This window comes from Neofelis nebulosa, chromosome 3 (genome assembly GCF_028018385.1).
Source record: "Neofelis nebulosa isolate mNeoNeb1 chromosome 3, mNeoNeb1.pri, whole genome shotgun sequence".
Lineage (NCBI taxonomy): Eukaryota > Metazoa > Chordata > Mammalia > Carnivora > Felidae > Neofelis > Neofelis nebulosa.
Genome location: NC_080784.1, coordinates 162360009 through 162382300, shown reverse-complemented (window position 1 = coordinate 162382300; position 22292 = coordinate 162360009). Strand labels below are relative to the sequence as shown.

The 22292-nt window shown below is 33.8% G+C and overlaps 1 protein-coding gene across 9 annotated transcripts in view; it reads left to right on the top strand.

The window, feature by feature from the left end:
* The window catches only part of EXOC1 (exocyst complex component 1), a 62002-nt gene that overhangs the window by 22670 nt on the left and 17040 nt on the right, over positions 1-22292 (top strand). For 4 of the 9 annotated variants that reach the window (XM_058722531.1, XM_058722529.1, XM_058722530.1 and 1 more), the window contains 7 exons: positions 42-151; positions 901-954; positions 8169-8318; positions 13726-13831; positions 18180-18224; positions 19741-19904; positions 20459-20566. In XM_058722531.1, coding sequence (XP_058578514.1) covers positions 42-151; positions 901-954; positions 8169-8318; positions 13726-13831; positions 18180-18224; positions 19741-19904; positions 20459-20566 — 737 coding nt within the window. The remainder of the gene's footprint in view (positions 1-41; positions 152-900; positions 955-8168; positions 8319-13725; positions 13832-18179; positions 18225-19740; positions 19905-20458; positions 20567-22292) is intronic. The other 5 variants (XM_058722534.1, XM_058722533.1, XM_058722537.1 and 2 more) reach the window with 3 other exon arrangements.

Genomic DNA, 22292 nt, shown 5'->3' with positions numbered 1-22292 from the left:
TTTTTACACATTAAATCAGTCAAGAAATATTCTGATTTCAGGCCATGACATGCTTCTGGCAGTCAAACAGCAACAGCAGCGTTTCAGTGATTTGCGAGAGCATTTTGCCCGGAGACTGGCCAGTCACCTCAACAATGTTTTTGTTCAACAGGTAATTTTATTTTATTATTAAAACTGGCATGTTTCTGTAGCTACTTAATATATTACCTTAAACTTAAATTTCCACAAAAATATAATGTGTTTAATTGGGATCACAGTATAATCCTTCACAGTTTTATTTGATTTAAGATTTTTAAATAAGACTTTTAAGTATTTGCTCATAGAAGTACATTGGGCCTCAACTGCCTCCTTAGGTAGACAGTCTAGTTCCTTCAGCTAAAACTTTCTGATTCTAGAAATCAAATGACAATGCTTACTTGTTACATATACATTTAAATGTTCTTATTTATAAAAATAAGTCCAAACTTATATGTTTACTGCTTGGCCTATTTTATTTTTCAATATTTTGAGGTGAGAACCAGGACTTGATTTGGTAGTTTAAATGTTTCATTGGCTCTATGTATTTATATATATGAGGAAAATGACTATAGCTCAGTTGTAAATTCCATTTGATTTAATTTTTATATGAAAAAGGAGGTTATAATTAAGATTGTGGCAATAATACTACTTTTAATAATATTAAGAGTACCTTAAAGGGATTTGAACAGAGGGTATTTTAATCTGCCATAATAAAATAGGTTTCTTATGTTTTTCATCTCTTATTAGGGTTATTAGACAAAAAAAAAAATTAGAGAAATTTTGTTTGTCAAGAAATGCTGTCTGAAACATTGTATTCTTATTTTGTTTTCACTTTGCAGTATTCTAAAACAATTGTATTTACTATATTTTATTTCCAATTAGTTTACTCAGGCCCTCCTTCAACTCTATAACAGGTCCTACTTTCTTTCGGTGCCTGTGAGTACATCAAATTTGGCTCAAGCTTCTCTGATTCTTTTTTTTTTTTCCTCTAAAGTTTGCTAAACTTAACAGCAGCAGAATCTTTATAGATTATAACTTTACTGACTTAAGCTGCCTGTTAACCATATTTATAGCAGGTTTTTCATGTCCCATAGTCAAAAGTTTATTTTGGCCAAAAAGGCATTTAATCTCATTCTGCTTGCCTTTCTTCCTGTCATTCTTTCACTCATTCACTCCTTCATTTATTTAGAAATCATTTACCAGGTGATTGGGATGCATACCAGGCATCTACTTGGGATAGACGAGAGGCTAATCCTGTCCCAGAGTAGCTCACAGTCTAGGGAAGGGAGATACACATATACTCAGGTAGGGTAAATGTCCTCATAGCAGTAACATATGCAAACATAAAGGAAGACCTCCTAGCTAAGCATGTGAGGGAAATATTGGGGAAGACTCTCTTAACGTTTCATTTGACCTGAAAAGTATCAAGAAAAAAGTAAATCCAGAAGTCACATAGTAAATACTAATCACATTTTTCTTACATTAGTATTTCAATAACACCTACTTCTGCACATTTCCATAGTTTTTAAAAATGACATTGTTGATAGTGATGTTATCTACATTTGTAGATGGTATTGGAAATACCAGTAGGTAAACAGTAGTCCTTTCTACACCCTTAATTGTTGTAACATGCAGTTATTTATGATTTTGCCTCCTTGCCTTATAAACTAATGGCTTTGTTTAATATGAATGCTTCCAGTTCTGAAAATCTAATGTGTATTGTTATATGTGAGTGATGCATGTTGAAAAAAACAGAATGTTGCAACAACCTGGGATATGCTGAAGAAAGTGGAGGAGGAGGATGTCCCAAGTATAGAAAAGAGACTTTCTGTGTGTTGAATTCAGTGCATCAGGTCACCTAGCAAAAGAGTTGGGAAGTGGGTATCTCTATTCCTAGTTGTAGAACAAACTAACTGGGAAAATTTGATTACCATATTATAGTACATTTCTTTGTCAATCACCAGGTTTTCACTATGTGCCTATTAAATACTTGCTGAAGTCCACATGTAAGAATAAGAAATGGCTCCTAAACTCGAGATGTTTATAAGGAGTCATTAAGACTAATGTACTTAAAGCTCTATAGCAATGCGTATATTAAATTGCTAATTGTATGACTATATATACATAGTTTTGTATGTGTGTTTCTGTGTGTATATATACATATGTATATACATATGTATATATGTGTGTGCATATATATATATATATATACATATATTTATATATGTGTGCTAAAGGTTTAATCAAAAGTGAGGTTACTGAGAATTTAGTCAGATATGACATCATGGATAAGACAACACTTGAACAGAGTCTGTGCAGTGAAGTTTTTGGCAAATGTGTATATATTCAACATGTGTAACTTCTGTACAGAAGAATACAATAATCTGTTGATCACATGACAGTAATATAAGATCATTGATTTCCAGTCTTTTTAAAATTCATGCATCAGTAAAATTTAAAAAAATAAAATTTGGAGATTTATCAAGTCACCGATTTTTAATTTTACCAAGTAAATACTTTTAAAAAGAAATCCTGACACCCACTTTCACTATCTTTTTATCTTGGCACTAAAAAAAAGACTATGATTTCAGACTTCTAAAATGAATACATTTCCCTTTATGAGAAACTCTCTTCTATCCTTTTGTTTCTTAGTGTTGTAGGCCAGTGAAAAGCATCTGCGCATCTGGGAATCATTGATCCAGAGGATTGTATCTGTGATGCAGCTTTCGTATTAGTACTATCCACATGGCTGTATTTTAATGAAACTTGAAATGTTACTCTCTTCTTACTATATATACATATATAGTCATATTTTTAACAACTAACTAGATTATTTTGGCTCTTCTAGATCTTACAAACTCAGCTTCCATTGAAATTATAGACTCTTACCCATAATTTTTACATTTACTAGGGATTTGTGTATTAAGATATTCAACTAGCGAATTAGGTCAGTTACACTAATTAGGATTTTGATATTGAAAAACAGGCAATCAAATTAAGGCTAGTGAAATTGAGGAAATAGTTGCATCAAATGTATGTCCTTTAAAAAAATTCTTTTGGTTGTTTTTTGAAATATTTGGCTTGAAAGGATAAGTGCTCTTTGCCCTTCTTTGTCCCCTTTGGGTCCACAGAGACCTCATAATTGTGTACATTGTCTTTTGCAATAGGGTGAGAAATGATTATGCACTGAACTAAAAGTACAATCAGGAAAGAGGCTCCTGGTGGCACAGTCGGTTAGGCTCAGATCTCTGCTCAGATCATGATCTCACGGTTCGTGAGTTTGAGCCCTGCATTGGGCTCTGCACTGACGGTGTGGAGCCTGCTTGGGGTTCTGTCTTTCCTTCTCTCGGCCCCTCTCCTGCTTGTGCTCTCTCTCTCTCTCTCTGCCTCTCTCTCTCTCTCTCACCTCTCTAAAAGTAAATAAATAAACTCAAAAAAATTTTTATAAGTACAACCAGAAAAACTGAAGTTGTGAGGGGTTTGCTATATGCTTAAGTTTGGGAATTTTTCTTCCAACATGTATTTCTAGAAACATCATAATGCTAAAATAAAGCCTGTAAAATATATCACCAATATTCAATTCATTTCACAAAAATTGTTCCCTTAAACATGTTTCTTCTCAATTTTCTAAACATGGGTTAATGATCTATAGTTAAAAGCTTAGAAAGAATTATGATTATTTAAGATCAGTTTTTGTGGTATTTGTTGGAACTTTGTTCAGATTTTTTTTTCTTTGAGAAAACAAAAATAAACATGCCATAACACAGAAAGAAAGAGTTCCTAAATCTTGAAAATTTATTCAACACTTAACTTGAGTGTATCATTTCTGTTTGAAAGTCAGTATAGTAAAGTGGTTAAGAGGAGGACGGTGGAGCCAAACTTTCTATATTCAAAACCCTGACTTTGCTACCTCCTAGCGGGCTGACCTTGGGCAAGTTAACTAACCTCTTTGTGCCACAAATTCCAGTAACATATACACTAATGAAAATTTATGATGCACTAGGTTTTTAGAAAATATGTTCGTCTTAGATTAATTTGGATAAAGCCTACCATATTATTTTAAAATTTTGTTTATAATAGAGTTTTGGTATTTTTAAATGAGGAGAAAAGTACTTTGCAAGGTTATTATGAACATCAGAATTTGTGTATATATATGTAGAGAGAGAGACAGGGAGAGGGAGAGGGATAGAAACTAGCGTGGTGACAGGCATTCAATAAATTGTTATTGTTACTAACTTATTATTACTTAAGCAGTTTTTAACACTGTCTTCATTTTTTACTGTATAAAGAATGTTTTTTGTTTGTTTGAAATTGTATTTTTATTTATATATTTTAAGAAATAAATCACTGGTTTATTTGTATGGGAATATCCAAAATGCTGCACCACTAAAAGCATAGGGCAAAGCAGAGCCTCCCTACCTCCCATTCTTTTTTTCTTTTTTTTTTTTTTAAGAATAAAGTGGTGCACACATGAGAGTTCTAGAAGTGACAGTTACCTGTATTACTGATTGAATTGAACAGTTTAAAATTTTAATTTACCTATTTTCTGTAGTTATTTTAGAACCATTTTCTCTAAAGTTAAATCTTCCATTAACACTAATCACATTTAATCTATCTTAATAGTAATAGTTTGAAGGTAATGATGTTGTCTTCATAGTAGAAGGGAAATTTTCAGGTGATGGTGACCTTAAAATGCTGTTTGCAAAAGAAAGCTGTGAATAGTAATATGTGAAAGAGCTTTGTAAACTGTAAAATCCTCTACAAACATTAATAATTCTCCATTTTTAGGGGAGGGGAAGGTTTTTAAAAATATTTTTTAATGTTTAGTTTTGAGAGAGAGACTGAGGGTGAGTGGGGATGGGCAGAGACAGAGGGAGACACAGAATCTGAAGCAGGCTCCAGGCTTTCAGCTGTCATCACTGAGCCTGACATGGGGCTCAAACCCATGAACCACAAGATCATGACCTGGGCCAAAGACGGATGCTTAACTGACTGAGCCACCCAGGCGCCCCAGGGAGGAGAAGGTTTTTAATTGAAGAACTTTTCCTGACTCTAGATTAGATAATATAATGTAACATGTAATAGCCTAAGTGAACAGTTTTAGGAGAATGTAAACAATGGTTTTGGGGCATCTTGGTGGCTCAGTCAGTTAAGTCTCTGACTCTCGGTTTCAGCTCAGGTCATGATCTTATGGTTTCATGAATTCAAGCCCTATCTTAGGTGCTGCGCTGACAGCAGGGAGCCTGCTTGGGATGCTTGGGATTCTCTTTCTCTCCCTTTGTCTTTGTCCCTCCCAGACTCATACTGTCTCAAAATAAAATAAACTAAAAAAATTTTTTTTAAACAAAAACAATAATTTTGAGTCTTGAATCACTGAGAAAAATTAATGAAAAAGATTGTTTTGGATGATAAGAGATGTCTAATATTGTTATTGATAAAGAATTTTGAAAATAAACCTATGGCAACTGTGATGAGAGATGAAGTATAGTCCAGTGATAATAACTGTATATTTTATTTAATATTATTAATTTTGTTCATATTTATTGTTAAGTCTTTACTTCACAGAAAACATGTAGATGACCAGGCATTCCAAATATATAGAATAGTTCCATTTTTCAACACTGTAGCTCTTAGTCCACAATGATTCTTTTGGAAAATGTGATTGTTTTATATTCAGTCAGCCATTCAAAAAAGAATGTTCACACAGGTCCATGATCCCTTATCCAAAACTATTGGGGTCAGCTGTCTTTTCAGAATTTTTCAGATTTTAGGAAAGTAATATAGTATATATACTGTATATTACATAACCACTCCAGGAGGGTCTGGAGCTGGGCTCTGTGATTAGGGACACAATAGTCCAACACCAAAAAATATGAATAGTTATTCTAAACAGTATAAACAGCCTCGTGTCAGTTCAGGTCAGGTTTTGCCATCAAAATAGATTTGACACCAAATTTACACTCAGTTTTCCAAGCTTTTTGTATTTTAGAATTACAGAAAGGGATCGTGGACCTATATACACAGTATACCTTGTATATAATGTCTGTGATAGCTGTGAACTATGATAGCTAGTTCACTATGTTAGTTAACTATGTTAGTTAGTTAACTATGTTAGTTATGTTAGTTAACTATGATAGCTAGTTCACTATCATAGTTAACTATGATAGATAGCTATGATAGAACTGTGATAGCTGTGATAGCTATCTCACCCTTTCTGGTTCTTATTTTGAATTGGGCATCTAGTTTTCTGATTAACTTTTCTGCTATCTCTGGTCCAATTTCCTAAGGTAGATATCAATAAGATTAATCTTAGAAATACATAGGGGCACCTGGGTAGCTCAGTTGGTTAAGCAGCCAACTTCCGCTCAGGTCATGATCTCACAGTTGGTGAGTTCCAGCCCTGCATCAGGCACTGTGCTCACAGCTCGGAGCCTGGAGCCTGCTTTAGATTCTGTGTCTCCCTCAGTCTCTGTCCTTCCCCCACTCACATTCTGCCTCTCTCTCTCTCTCAAAAATAAACATTAAAAAAATTTTTAAAGAAATATATTGATTGTTCTATGTAGTTTTATATGTAATTTCTGTATAATGGGTCCTTATATTTATTTCCATTTTAAGTTGGGGATATAATCTCACAAGAAGAAAATTCTCCAACAGACTGATTTGAAAGCTTTAATGAAGAAGGAACTCAGATAATGATATTTTATTGATGTGTCTTATACTCCTATCTTTCTTATTCTAAAGGTACTTCTCAATTACTAGAGAATTCTTTGTTTCCCTCATCCAGGAATTTTTTCTGGATACTGTGTATTTAGAAGAAGTTGTTTTAAAAAGTCCATAACCACTAAGTTCTTATTTTATGTATATAGTAAAGGAAATAAATTAGATAGAAGAAATCTCTTTTAAAAGAATTTAAATTCAGCCAGTTTATGTCAGCTAGTATAAAACACACATAATTGGGTTTAGGTAACTTTACTAGGAAATGAGTTAACCAATCCCAGAACTCAGTCACTGTGTCATTTTAACAGAATGATAACAAATAACTTCTGACAAGGCAAATTAGATCAAGTCAGAATGATGTCAAATAAATCTGTCTTTTTTTCCCCTTTCCTTATCTTGGGAACTAATATTTTCAAGGGGAGTCAACTCCTTTAATCTTTCAGCTCCCCATCTCTTAGACCTTGGCTTTGAATTCCATGACAAATATTGATCCAATAATAGAGAAAGAGAGTTAGATTGTTTCAAAAGAGGGCTGGAGAGATTTTTATTGTTTTATATTTTAGATACCAGTAAATAATCGGCATTTGCAATTTTTGAGTATGCTTAAAATGATTTTTTAGATATGTTTTTAAAAGAAAATGGAAGTGAGGCTCACACGACTAAGGTTCCAATTCTTGCTTTCCTTCCTTGCGACCTGAGCAAATCACGTAACTCTTTAAGTTTCAATTTCCTCTTCTAGAAAATAAGGCTGTTGGATCTGATGATCTTCCAAGTCTGTATTTTTCAAAACAAAATCAGGTTGCATCATCTAAGACTGTTTGATAGCTTACTAATTTATTTACATAAAAGGGTTGTCAAGGTCTTAAAATAAAATCATGGTGTATTTATTTAATTACTAGAAAGATTAAAATTATACTATTATTAAGGATTATCCAGGAAAGCCTAGGATATCATCATCTGTGGTGCTTCCTAGTTCTAAAATTCTGTATCCTCTATGTTTTAACTACTGTTTTTAATATTGTATATTTCTAATAGAAATACCATAGATGTTGACAATTTGTTTTGAATGACTTCCCTATTTATTGTGTTTCTCAATACAGTTGTATTGTGAAGTTTATTTGCTTGGTAAATTGTAAAATGAGATGGTATGGGAGAGAAGAGCTTGATTAAAACATTTATTGTCAATTCTTTAGAAGATGACATGAGTAGTTTATCAGAGTGCCATTCTTGCATGTTTATGACTATTTATGGTGATAGTGTTCAGTAAGCTTACACAGGATGATAATAAAAGACAAGTAAGTACTTGGTTTTTATCTTGCTTTCTATCTTCCTTTGCTTTTCTTTGGCTACATTTGGTCATTTTTTAGAATTTTCAATTACAACATGTTTCTTTGTACTGCCAATATATTTATTTACTTATTTACTCACTCTAGGGTCACGATCAGAGTTCAACTCTTGCTCAGCACTCTGTTGAACTGGCTTTACCCAATCATCATCCATTTCATAGAGACTTGCTTCGATACGCCAAGTTGATGGAGTGGCTGAAGAGTACAGATTATGGAAAATATGAGGGACTAACGAAGGTATGAATTTGATATCAATTACTCACCGAGTAAGGAGCATAATCTTCTAGAATCAAGAGGTCATGTATTCAGCTCCCCACGTGACATTTGAAGTATTAGTCGTGAAACAGAAAATAATTGAATTTCTGAGTGCTCATTTGACGAGGCAGAACATTTATTTCATTTCTTGGGTAAAGAAGAGCTAAATTTCTAACTCCAGTTTAATATAGTAGTATGTGGTACTGTGGCCTTAAATTTCAGTTTAGTTCAATACAGTAATTATTTCCTGAGTGTCTTTATATGCAATATAGAGAATATGAAGATGTCTAAGTGTGGCATTGCCCTCTAGGAGTTGATAATGTGCTTGATTAAGCAAGTGCAGGTTGCCTCTTTATGAAGCAAGCGTATCACTATTCCAGGCACGCAGGGCCTAACAAGCAAGCCCTACTTCTGAAGAACCTTGTATCTGACTGGGAAGAGCAATTATACTTAAAACAATCAGCAAAAACTTAAGTGCCAAACTGAAAATGAGTTTAGAGAAGAGAAATCCGTGTCCTAAAGCCATGGAGGAAAACTTCACAGCAGATATTGGATTTGAATTGAGTTTTTAAATAGTGAGTGGAATTAGATAAACCAAAAAAAAGAGGAAGGGCATTCCAGGGATGGGGAGCATGCAGACAAAGGTGGGAAAATAGGACTTTTTTAGGGCAATGAGGATGCAAGCCCATCTGAAGTAGAAATTTCATATTCTGGGGCAGAGAGAAATTATGTTGAAAAAGATAAGCCATGAGACATAAGACCTAACAGTATTCCTCATACATGGGGAAAGACTAGGTGAGGCAAATTAATTAAGAACCTAATGTAATAATTCAGATGAAATCCAAATCAGGAAGATAGTGGTAGGAATAGAGAATATAAACCAAAAGAAAGACTCCAAGGTTGGAAGAAACAGGATGATGCCAAACTTTTCTAGGTTCGGAAACTGAAAGAACAATATTATTAACCTCAGCAATTGGAGAAGATGAGTCACTTCATTCATATATGAATTGAGCACCTGCTTTTTTGTTAAGTAAGTGCTAGAGATACAGCACTAAAGGAACCAGGCAAATGTTTGCCTTCTCATAGTGCATGTTCTGGTGGAGAAAGACTGGCAAAAAAGCTAGTTGTATATTAGAAGGTACCGTTGAGTGTTCTGGAGAAAATAAAGCAGGGAATGCCGGGACTGGGGCAGGTGTAGTTTTAAATAAGGCATCGAGAAGGTGATATTTGAGCATAGATTTTAAAAATAAGCAAGGGTGAGTGGCACCTGGGTGGCTCAGTTAATTAGGCGTCTGACTCTTGATGTCAGCTCAGGTCTTGATGTCAGGTTCATGAGTTCAACCCCACATTGGGCTTGACGCTAGGCATGGAGCCTACTTAAAAAAAAAAAAAGCAAGGGTGAGAGGCGCCTGGCACCTGGCTGTCTCAGTCAGTACAGCATAAGACTATTGATCTCAGGGTTGTTCAAGCCCCACGTTGGGTGTAGAGATTATTTTAAAACTCTTAAAAAAAAAAATAAGCAGGGGTGAACAGTGGGAGTTTCTTGAGGAAGGCTTTCCAGGCACAGTACAGGTATCCTATGGTAAGAGCATGCCTGATATACTGGAGGAGCAATGAGGAGGCCAGTATAGTTGGAGTACAAAGGGCCAGAGACAGGACCTTAGAAGAAGAATGGAGAGAGGTAAAGCAGGGTGGGACAGACAGGACAGATCAGGAAGGGACTGTGTACATTGGTAAGGATTTGGCTTTTACTATGCAGGAGATGGGGGAGGGACTTTGGGTGGGCTTTGAGCAGTAGAAATACATGATCTAATTTAACTTTAATAAATGGCCATTGTGGCAGGAAGCCATGGATGCAATACTTTTCTGGCATTTCTGCTGTGACCTTTAGTATTGAAATTAACCATGTGACTTAGGGAGCTAAAAAATTGCTACCTAATTCAAATATATAAATAGCCATATTTATATGTCAGATATAATAGCAGTTTACCTAAAATTCTAAAAATACCTTGAAAAACAAGTAAAATATTTTATCTATATGTTTTTATGAATTTGGAGTTCAAAACAATAAATTTAAGTAAGGTAGAAGCTATTTTAATAATTAAGTTAGTAATAATTTAATTATGTGGACAACATGACCTTAAAAGGTGTTCTTGAGTTGGAAAGAGTAATGTTTTGTTTCTTGAAGTGAAAACAAAAATATTGAGATTGTTCATATAAAGTCTCTTCCCCTCAACCCATGTGCTTACAACCAAACATTTCCTAACAGAAGTTAGCTAGCAAAATCATCTTATTTTTGCTAGTTTTGCTTGCAGAAATTTTTCCTAGTTTTATTCAAAAAGTGGTGCTCTCTTTTAGAGTGTTTTATAATGAAGATTATTCTTTCTTAGGAAATTAATATTTATACACGAACCCATTTTATCTTCCTACTTACTGAAATAATTATTACAACTTCCTCTCATCTCAGGTTCATGCTTTGTGAGAAGGCAGTGGAGTAGGTAGAAATTTATTAGAACTATGATGATAAGAAAAAAGCAGTTGGTACAGTCCTACCAGTATATCAGTATGAACACATTTGGCAATAGGACATTCTTGTAAATCAGTCTTTATGTATTTTCTCTTCAAAGTGCCTTTGCTCATTTAAAGTAAGATCTGACTCCCCTTCTAAACTGAGATCATAAGAAAGGGGACATAAACCTTGGTAAAAAAAAATAATAATACTTTTAAACTATAGTTTTAAAAATGCTTTTCAAAGAGACTATGAATATTCTAAGGTATGTATGTACATCTTATCTGGCTAGGTATTTTAGGTAAGATTATTTTTGTTCCTCAGAATTAGTCTTTTAAGTGTTCTGCAACTCTACTGTTGTGTTATATTTTGTTTTGTTTTGTTTTCATTCAACAGAATTCTGATTTGGAGATATCTTAAAGAAAAGTATTTACAGTACTGGAATTCTTTGCCTTTTGAAGTTTTAGGAGGATTAATATTTTGAATAATTAAACATTATTATATCTCCTTAAGAGTTTTGTGCCAACAAGTGCTTTGTCCCCTAGTCAATATTCAAATAAGTAAAGTAATCAATAAGCTTTTTGCCTAATTGTGTTCTCAGTGAGTATTATTGCCCTATCTTTATATATAATGTAGTATTCATGAATGTAATTTAAATGAAGAAACAAGACAATAGCCAACCTGGCAATGATTTATGGAATCATTCTCTCCTCACAGTATATTTTTGATTGACAATATTAATGAGCTTTTTTAAATGAAATTGACTTATTTCCCAGGAATGTTATTTGATCCTGTGGTTTGAACTTTTGACAGACTGTATTTTACCTCATAATCTAATTCGGTTGCTGAAGGGTTATCGCAACCAAGATTTTATTAAAAAGGAAGAAGGAAGAGAGGAATGAAAGAAGGAGGGAGAGAAAGAAGGAAACAGACAAACCAGTGCTTCTTTAATAAGAAATAATAATTAAATCCAGATACTGTTTGCACTTGGTTGGGTGTCCGCAGCTCACACTTTTTGGCAGGAACAAAAAAAGCCTGTTTCACATTCTTTAAGGGATAAGAATCACAAGGCACTGCCCCAGCTCTACTTATGACTGAGTCTAAGGAAAGCCCTGATTTTTGGTATACATAATTAGAGCTTATGGAAACTATCTCAGCTGCTCGGATTCCTTCCTCCCCAGGACTCTGGCCCCTATCTGTGGCTCTGAGTTATTCATGTGGGGCGATTAATATTAGAGATGGTCTATCCATGCTTGGGTAGGAAATGAGCTCTGCTCTCCTAATAATCTCCTGAGGTTCACAGTCAGTCTTGGACATCTTCTCTCAACCTCCGTTCTACATTTGTGGAATTTACCTTTTGGTGTAAAGAGAAGGTAAAATATAGAGACCTCTGTAAGACTGCAGTCAGCACAACATAAAGTTGAAGAGACTGCCTGAGACAACAGTATTTAAACTCATGACAGTTAAATTTAAGGTGCTATATACAAGGTGCTAAGAGGCACCTCACGAGAGACTTCCTTCAGAATTTGGTAAATGAATGAACTGATGGTCACACCTGTCTGTGGCCTTTCCCACCAATGAGTTCTGTTACATACTTGGAAAAAAGGTATCGAGTCATTAGAGTTGCATTGGGAAAAGGGATGATTTTCAATAGTCTGTTCTTGTCACTATTTTCTAGATACCAGAGGAGCTGTTTTGAAATTGTTTAAATTGCTTGGATAGTAATGTGTACTTTAAGCAATTTGGATATTGGAATGCAGTCTGTTATGTTGAGTTATTTAAGTAGAAGCCACTGATGAAGATTTTACAAATTGTGTGAAGCTAATTTCCCATTTGTCAACTATTTACTGATTTGCAGTGATCAAGATTTTTATGAGAATTTAAAATTGAAAAAAATGAGACATTGAAAAAGTGTGACAGCCCAATGAAATAGGAATTAATTTTAGGTATATTTTAATTTACATTTTTAATTTTTTTTTTATTTTTTAAAGCTTTATTTATTTGAGAGAGAGAGAGAGAGAGAGAGCGAGCATGGGCAGAGGAGAGGGAGAGAGAGAATCTCAGGCAGGCTCCATGCTCAGCAACACAGAGCTGATGTGGGGCTTGATCCTGTGATGCTGGGATCATGACCTGAAATCAAGAGTTGGACACTTAACCGACAGAGCCACCCAGGTGCCTCAGTTTACATTTGTTTTTAAATTTATGCAAAGATCATGGGAAAGACTTGCCCATTTGACTAAGTTTTAGTGCAGCGACTTTGTGAGAAATATATATGGCCTACAAATTGAAAAAAGCAGGATCTATATACTATGTTTCATCCAAATACTATTTTATAAGGATAATATAAGCTTATAATATTTTATAAGCAATGTAAACCTACTCTAAAACTGAATGTATTAATTTAAAATAATAAAGGAAGCTGAAGCTTAGATTCCCTGATAAATTTAAAAGAATAGCCAAGTATAGATTTTCTGCCATGGATTTATTTAAATTTAGTCCACTGTATATGCATTTAATTTAGGACTTGGAAAATATATGGTCTCCCACTGTTGAAGAATCCTTCCTGAAAGCCTAAAATATTCTTATATCCTAATAAGCAGATATGATGAAGAAATGAGTTTGAATGCTAAATTATAGATGTTTCCATTTGAGCTAGAATAAATCAAATTTGTTTCTAAAAAATAAATTTTTTGTGAAAACTATAACGTGCTAATTAGAATTAAATTAGTTATATTTAATTTATACTTATAATTTTTATAATTTATAATTTATTATAATAATTATAATTATAAATTATTTATAAATATTTTAATTTATAATTATATATGTGTATATACATATATTTTTTTAATAAGAAGTACCTGTTACTTTTATTTTAAGAATTACATGGATTATTTATCACGACTGTATGAGAGAGAAATTAAAGATTTCTTTGAAGTTGCAAAGATCAAGATGACTGGCACAACTAAAGAAAGCAAGAAGTTTGGTAAGCTAAAGTGTTTTATTTATGACAAATAATTATAAGACTTTTTGAGCATAGTGAAAGAAGATATGGTAGAATTGACGAAAAAGTAAGTCTAATGTGTTGGTTTGATTTATAGATATTTCACAGAACAAATATTTATATCTGTAATTATGGTTTTTACTAAAATTCTGTAGTATATGACTCTGACAGCAATTGTGTATTCATGCCATAAATGAAAGCTTCTATTCATAGATAGCAGTTGACCGGAAAATGAAGTGTGATCTGGTAGAGAAAGTAGGAGGCTAAGAGACACACGTTGAGAGTTCAGTTTCTTACTTCCTAAAAGACCTTTTGTAACAGTTGGGGCAAATCATTGATCTCTAAGTCATTGCTCTTTACAGGGAAATGAAAGTGATTCCTGGCTTCTTACTTCTCACTGGCTATTTTGAATCAAAAAGAAAGTTTGTTTTCTCCCCCATCAAGGGGCTATAAAACCTTACTCAAATTTCTCCTGTGGTTATACCTTATTTTCCCAAAGAGATATTTCTCAAGCATGTTGTTTTTTGTTGCTTCTAAATATGTTAAGTGGACAGAAACATGTTTGAAAGGATAACCAGTGAAAGTATCAAGTTGCGAGGAAGGTGATTTGCTGAGGCCACATTCTGCTCTTGCATGTACCCATCTCTGGAGTTCCTTTTGGATGGAGTTCTGTGCCTATTCAAGTCAAAACCTGGCCTTAAATGGCTACAATGTGTACTCAGTGTGTCTGCATAGTTCCCCTTTAGAATAATGAGTTTAGCATTTGCTTGTTGAAAGGAGCCTATGCCCTAAGCAACTTCTGGTAAACAGGAGACAGGATTGAAATTGATAGCACATCTTTCCATTCTTTTCTTTAGGACAGAGAAGACTGTCTTTAGTGGGTAATTATCTGGTAATTCATTGTTGTTGTTTTTAACACTAATATATTGATTATACTAGTCCAGACTTTTGAAATGTTTTGAATCTGTGTACAAATATGTTATACTTAGGTAAAGATACTGATGAGAATCTTGGGACAATAGGCTTTTGGAAACAGAAATGCTAACTCATCCTAAAGGTTAATTGTTCTTAAACAGCAGTGTGTTTATATCCTTGTTAATGTTTCACTGTGGATATGTTATGCTTTTTTTTTTAGTAAGCAGCATATTAATTCAGTTACATGTTTAATGTTTTCATTTAGTATTTTTGTCACCACTTGTTAGTGAACCATTTTATTTTGAGAGAATTCTTCTACAGTTATATGAAAACAGGAGGCAAAAGGGAAATCTTTCTAAAATTATCTCTTTAGGAGGTCATTAATCCCAGTATCATAATAGTTTATAAAGTTTATATATGACATAATAAAATGACATCATAATAGTTTATAAAGTTTATTATATGACATAATAAAAATATAATTTAAATCAAGTATAATAGTATCTTAATGGTTTCATTGCATTAACTTGAAAATTAATTTTTTTTTACTCCTAAGAAGTTCTTAAATTATCTTGTTTAAAATATTTTAAAATTAGAAGTTTAGAAGGCACTTTTATAATTTTAAAACATCATTACAATTATATCTCTTCTTATGTATCAAATTGTAACAGGAGAGTAATTTGTGATGGTTGATGGTACCAGAAAATTAGTTTCAGTGATTTTGATATCATTAGCTACAAGAGAAGATAAACTAAATAATAAATAATTCAGATGACAAGTTAAATACAGATGACTTAAGAAATTCTAAATAAGGTAGAATGAAATTTTTTTAAGTGCCTTTTCAATGATTCAAATTATGTTTAAATCAATTTTTAAAAAAAAATTTTTTTAACGTTTATTTTTGAGACAGCGAGAGACAGAGCATGAACAGGGGAAGAGCAGAGAGAGAGAGACACAGAATCTGAAACGGGCTCCAGGCTCCGAGCTGTCAGCACAGAGCCGGACGCAGGGCTCGAACTCACGGATCGTGAGACCATGACCTGAGCCGAAGTCGGACACTTAACCGACTGAGCCACCCAGGCGCCCCAGTTTAAATCAATTTTTCATAGTAATTATAATTAAAATAGAAACCTGTAGTTTGGGAATGATAACTTTTACATGAATCAAAAGTAATTATAAATAAAATTTAAATATTTTTGTTTTTTACTTGTTCTGAAACTGCTGGGTCAGAATAGAAAAACTGAAAGTACCTTACAAAAGGAAAGGTATAGTCAATATAGTCATAAAGATTCAGGGGAATACTCTTTGAACCACTCTTAACTCAACTTTAACATCACTTTAGTTCAGATAATTCAGAATAATGTTAAAATACCAGTAAATATCTTTTCTTTGTGATAGGTTTTTATGTAGGTCATTGCCTTTTTTGATTAATAGGTTTACTTTGATAAAACTCAGACGCATGGAATTTTCCCCCAAGAATGATATTTTGGTGGGGTTTTCTCCCCTTTGTATTCTACAAATGTACTTAATGCAATGGCAGGCAAAGGAAATTTAGTAATTATTTTTTAAATTACCAGGTTTTTTTTTCTATAGCTAAGATAACACACATACATATTATTTTAGTCCATTGGACATATACATTTGTATAATTACTGCCTCCCTTGTATTTAATCTTCCAAAATCTTAGAAGTGGTATGTCAAAATTATTTTTCATTCTCTTTCTCCACTAAGCTAAGAATCTTGTTGATTCCTAAAGGAGTCTCAAATACAAAGCTGAATTCAGTGCTGGCTAGAAAATAATAAATATTAATTACCCATTATGTAATAAGCACTGCTAGGTACTGAGAATGCAGCAATAAGCAAAGACCCTACCTTCGTGAAGTTTACAGTCTAGTGGGGATTATTTAAAGATATTTAAAAGGTTACTTGAATATTGTTGCTTTTTTGCTGATAAATAATGTAGGCTTTTGTGAACCCCAAATTATAATTAAGTGGCCTTACTAGTAACTACATAATTTATTGGCTACCAAAAAAAAAAGTGTATGAAAGTGTCAGGCTTTGCTCTGAAACTGGTGAACTTAGTATAGTCACACCTTAAGGCCACCAGAAGGTACTGTTCTGATTGACCAGCTAGCAGCTCCAGCAAAACCCCTGCTTGCCACTTTAGTGTCCAGCCTTGTTATTTCATACTCCCTTGAGCTTATGCAGCTAGGGCTGGAATGATATATATATCCCTGGTATGACAAGGTAGTTGTTTTTACTCAGGCTTTTGCCTTGAAGTTTGGCAGGGATAGTGACAGTTGACACATTATTCTCTGTTTTTGAAATATTTCTAGGTTATAGTTATATTCTTTTAATTTTCTCTTTCATTCTATAATTTCTTTCTTTGCCTTTCACATTAACTTCAAGTTTGAGTTTAGAATTTTTCACAAGATCTCTACAACTGATATAATAAATATTATATAGAGAGAAGTTTTAGAATAAAAGAAATGCCAAATGACCCTAAAGGAACTCAAATTCCTATATTAAACCTGTCCCTTTGGCTTTACCTTTCCATCCTCCCATCTCCTGATAATTAGTATTTTGATAAATACTTTTCATCCTAGGTGTTCACAAAGCCAGCTACTAAGTAGTTCAGCTTTATATTTTCAAATAATTTTAAAGCCCCACTCAGGTAATTTTTTATCAGATGTAGTATAACAGTATTTAGAACCATGGAGACTCAGGAGTTTTCAGGGAGCAAGATATGCTCTTAATGTCTAAGTCTGCAACTTCATTCTAATAAATTTCCATTGTATTAAACTTTTACCCAACCATATGATCTCATACGTAGAATTTAAGAAACAAAACAAACAAGCAAGGGAAAAAGACAAACCAAGAAAGAGAATCTTGATTAAAGAGAACAAACTGATGAGTTACCAGAGGGGAGGTGATAGGGGGATGGGTGAAATAGGGGATGGGGATTAAAGAGTATACTTACTATGATGAAATAAAATAAAATGATTTTTACAAAATAAAAAAAAAAAACCCACTTTTACTTGAACTGTGTTTTTTTTTCCTAAAACCAAAACTTACAAATGTAGTCTTTTAAATTTAAATATACTAGCTGCATAAACTTAAAAAAAAAAATCATTTAAAAGTGTTGGGAGTGGGGGCTGACAAATGCAGATTTTTTTTACCTGAATATTTGAATAAGAACAATACATTAGACTAGTAGAGTTTTTTTCTCTCAGAATTTGTCAACCAGTAGCTGACCCAACTAAACATATGTTGCACCTCTTGTTACTTGATGCTCATGGTTCTTTGCATGTGTCTTTTAAACTAGAGCTTTAACTTCCTCTTGTGCATGGTTTGTGCAAATTGCAGTTTATTAACTTGTCTTTGTCTTTGATGCTTGCAACCTAATCCATCACAGCTACACTGCCTCGAAAAGAAAGTGCTGTCAAACAGGAAACAGAGAGTGAGTATGCTTAGTGTATTAGTAGGTATTCTCAATGCATGGTTGTTTAATGTCTAGAAATTAGTTTTTTGTCTTGACAAAAGTTACACCAAAAATATTAATTGCTCTGAGTTGCCAGGTATTGATTGGTGAAAGAAAAGCAACATGATGGTAGTGGTATGGCTACATTCAAGAAATATAGTTAAAAATATATGGTGGGCAGTCAGGAATTTGTCAAAGGCTTAACCATTCAACTTCTGTTTTCAGGCTGTGTTTAAAAACTATAAAAATTCTTACAGATATGGTCAGATTTTGCATAATGAAACTGAAGTTTATGTCTTTAAATTGTCCTTATTGTATCTTTATCTGTCCCTTCTGACCATCAGTAAATAATACAGGTTAACTGAGAAATATTTTAGAAGATTAAAAAGAATTATTTATTTATATTCAATTCTGAATAAAAATATTACATTTTCTTATAAAAAATGTAAGCCTTTAATGCCTCGATGTATGTAGAATGTTGTCCAGCCACATTGTTCTCATTTTTCCTCATGGTTATGATGGATACCTATGTTTATAGCTAACCAAAGATGTCCCATATTATATAGTTCATGGTGTATGTATTATATTTTAGTTGTATTTTAAATGTAACAAGTTTCCAGGGTTGTTGTTGTTTTCTCTCTTCATTTTGTTTATTTTTTATTATTTAAAAAAAAAATTTTTTAATGTTTATTTTGGAGAAAGAGAGCGAGAGCGAGCACGAGTGGGGGAGGGTCAGAGAGAGAGTGAGACACAGAATCTGAAGCAGGCTCCAGGCTCCAAGCTGTCAGCACAGAGCCCGATGTGGGGCTCAAACTCACAAACTGTGAGATCATGACCTGAGCTGAATTCAGATGCCCAACCGACTGAGCCACCCGGGCGCCCCCATTTTGTTTAGTTTTTAAAGAACTGTAGTTAATCAGTTCACTTACTATAAAAGCAGAGTTTCTGGGTTCAGGAATGTGTTATGTCGAATCATATGTAATTGACTTTTTATAGGACAAGAATGATCAAGTATCAGCAGTTTGTATGGTTCAATCCAATATTTTCATTTTTAATGTGGAGGCAAGTAATATTGGGATATGGCTGTTTTCTTCAGAAATAAAAAAGTCATGTTAGCCAGTACACTAAGGAGTCATGGACCTTCATCCATTTTCATGTCTTTTGAGTAAGAAGGAAATCTTCATCTAGTTTAGTCTAGAAATATCAGACAACTTTGGTGAGACTGGGCAAGGTATAGTTCATGTGATCTCTAAGATCCCGTCTAGTCCTATTCTGTGGATCTGTGTAGTTTTGCTGTTCTTACAATATACTCAGGGATAGGACACAAACATTAATGAAGGAGCAGGACACTGTACAGCCTGTCCCATGTGGTAGACTTGTGTGATAACTAATATGAGCACTGGAAGATGAAGACAGTGGAGAAAAGAGCCCTGGTTTACGCTATGGGTCTTTTATTCGTGAAGGTCACAACTTTCAAAGTTTTATTATTTCTTAGGTCTTCATGGAAGTTCTGGGAAATTAACTGGATCCACTTCTAGTCTAAATAAACTCACTGTTCAGAGTTCAGGGAATCGCAGATCTCAGTCATCTTCTTTGTTGGATATGGGAAACATGTCTGCCTCTGATCTCGACGTTGCTGACAGGACCAAATTTGATAAGGTAAAATAAAATAACAAGTACTTCTTAAACATTAACATTAGTTTTCTAACAGCAGTTTGTAAGTGTGTTCAAAAATTTGGGCTCTGTTGTCTCTTAATTAACTATATATTACTTTCCAATTGGAATCTGAGAAAAGTGCTAGTCAAATGGCAACTGAAATGTGTATTATCAATTCATTGACTTTTAACAGCTTTATTAAAATTTACTATAAATCATTAAGTGCTTGTATCTTAAGTTCTTTGAGCCAACTACAAAGTAGAGAGGAAATAATAGCTTTTATGAAGCTAAATTATTCTCAGCAGTGCATTAAATTTAAAAAGTTTATCTCTGTGTTCCTCTTTCTAGATGTCAAGTGAATAATTGTTGTGAGTTTTATTCTAGGTATGTCTGGCCCTGTTATGCCTTGATCCTTCTGCTTCGTCCTATCAATCTTGGAATAGTTTCTTTTGGAATTCTATTGAGATTATTATAGATAAAGCATCTGTGGTCCCTAAGTGCATTGAATGTGGATGATTTTTTAAGCATTTGGTGCAGTTAATTTTTTTTTTCTTCAGATCTTTGAACAGGTACTAAGTGAACTAGAGCCCTTGTGTCTGGCAGAACAGGACTTCATAAGTAAATTTTTCAAACTACAGCAACATCAAAGTATGCCTGGAACAATGGTATGGCTCACATTTATTTTTTGGCTAATATTTATGATCTGTAGCATAATTGGCCTTATTAATTTATTGTCACAATTTCAATATCAGAACAGAAAAAGAAAAAATTTACGATGTAAGGATGTTTTCAATAATTTTTATCATATCACAAGATAACGAAAACAGTGATAGACTTTGAGCATCTAATTTAATACTCCAGACTGTCTTAGGCTTAAATATCCTCTAAATTAGCGAGGGTGGAAAATGTCTGAATATAAGACATTTTGTAAAAGACGTTATTCCAAAAGAAATTTTAGCATTTTAGTAGTCACCAAGAAAAAATATAATTAAAAAAAAAAAGATATTTGAGTATATAAACCATGGTCTAGGAAAAAAAAAGAAGAAAGAAAGAAGCCTCAAATTTGAATCTTTCTTATGTCTTTGCTACTAACTAACATTAAGACCTTAAACCAATTGTTTAATCCCCAGTTTTCCTCATCTGTACAAGAATATAATAATGCCTGTTTAGCATGCCTCTCAGGTGGCATAAATGTAAGAAAATAAAATGAAAGACTGCTGCAATATTTTGAAAAACTTAAAAGCACAATGCAAATAATTTTTTTTTAAAGTAGGCTCCATGCCTAGCATGAAGCCCAGCACAGGCTTGAACTCATGACCCTGAGATCTAGAGTTGGATCCTTAACCGACTGAGCCACCCAAGCGCCCCAAATAAAGTGATTTTTTTTTTTAAGTTTATTTTAAGAGAGACAGAAACGGCGCAAGTTGGGGAGGGGCAGAGAGAGGGAGAGAGAATCCCAAGCAAGCTCCACACCACCAGCGTGGAGCTCAACGCGGGGCTCAACCCCATGAACTGTGAGGTCGTGACCTGAGTTGAAATCAAGAGTCAGATGTTGGGGCGCCTGGGTGATTCAGTTGGTGAAGCGTCCAACTTCAGTTCAGGTCATAATCATACTGTTTGTGAGTTCGAGCCCCGTGTCGGGCTCTGTGCTGACGGCTTGGAGCCTGGAGCCTGCTTCACATTCTGTGTCTGCCTCTCTCTCTCTGCCTCTCCCCTGCTCGTGTTCTGTCTCTCTCAAAAATAAATAAACATTAAAAAATTTTTTAAAAAGATGTATGTGTCTCCCTCTCTGTGCTCCTCCCCCACTCATGCTTTGTCTCTTTCTGTCTCTCAAAAATAAATAAACATTTAAAAAAATAATAATAAATAAAAAATAATAAAAGAGTCGGATGCTTAACAAACTGAGCCACCCAGACACCCCAATGAAATGATTTTTAAATTAAGGTCACCTTAAAAAACAGAACCAACATAAAAAGCAATCTAAAATGAATGTTGTTGTAGATGATGATGGTAGAAATTTGCTTATTTGTTAGCCTCTGTGAGAATTTTTAATAGCATTTTTTAAATGCCAGAGTTTTATTTGAATGATTGATGAGATTTCTTTAATTTTTAAAATTGTCTTAAAAGTTTTTTCTGGTTTTTTTGAGCTGCTCCCCCATCCATTCCCACACCCGCTCTGAGCCTCCTGTACCTCCTCTGTCCCTGCTTTCCCCTCCTGTGCACACACACAAGCACAACTTCTCAGCCTACAATAATTCTCAGATCAAATCTAAGAGCAAAACATCTCATAAACATTCTTAAGCAACATACTAAATTATACAGTTTTAAAAATCATTGGTTTTCATAATGTATTCTCTCCTAGGAATTTTAAGACTGAGCAGGCTTTTGCTA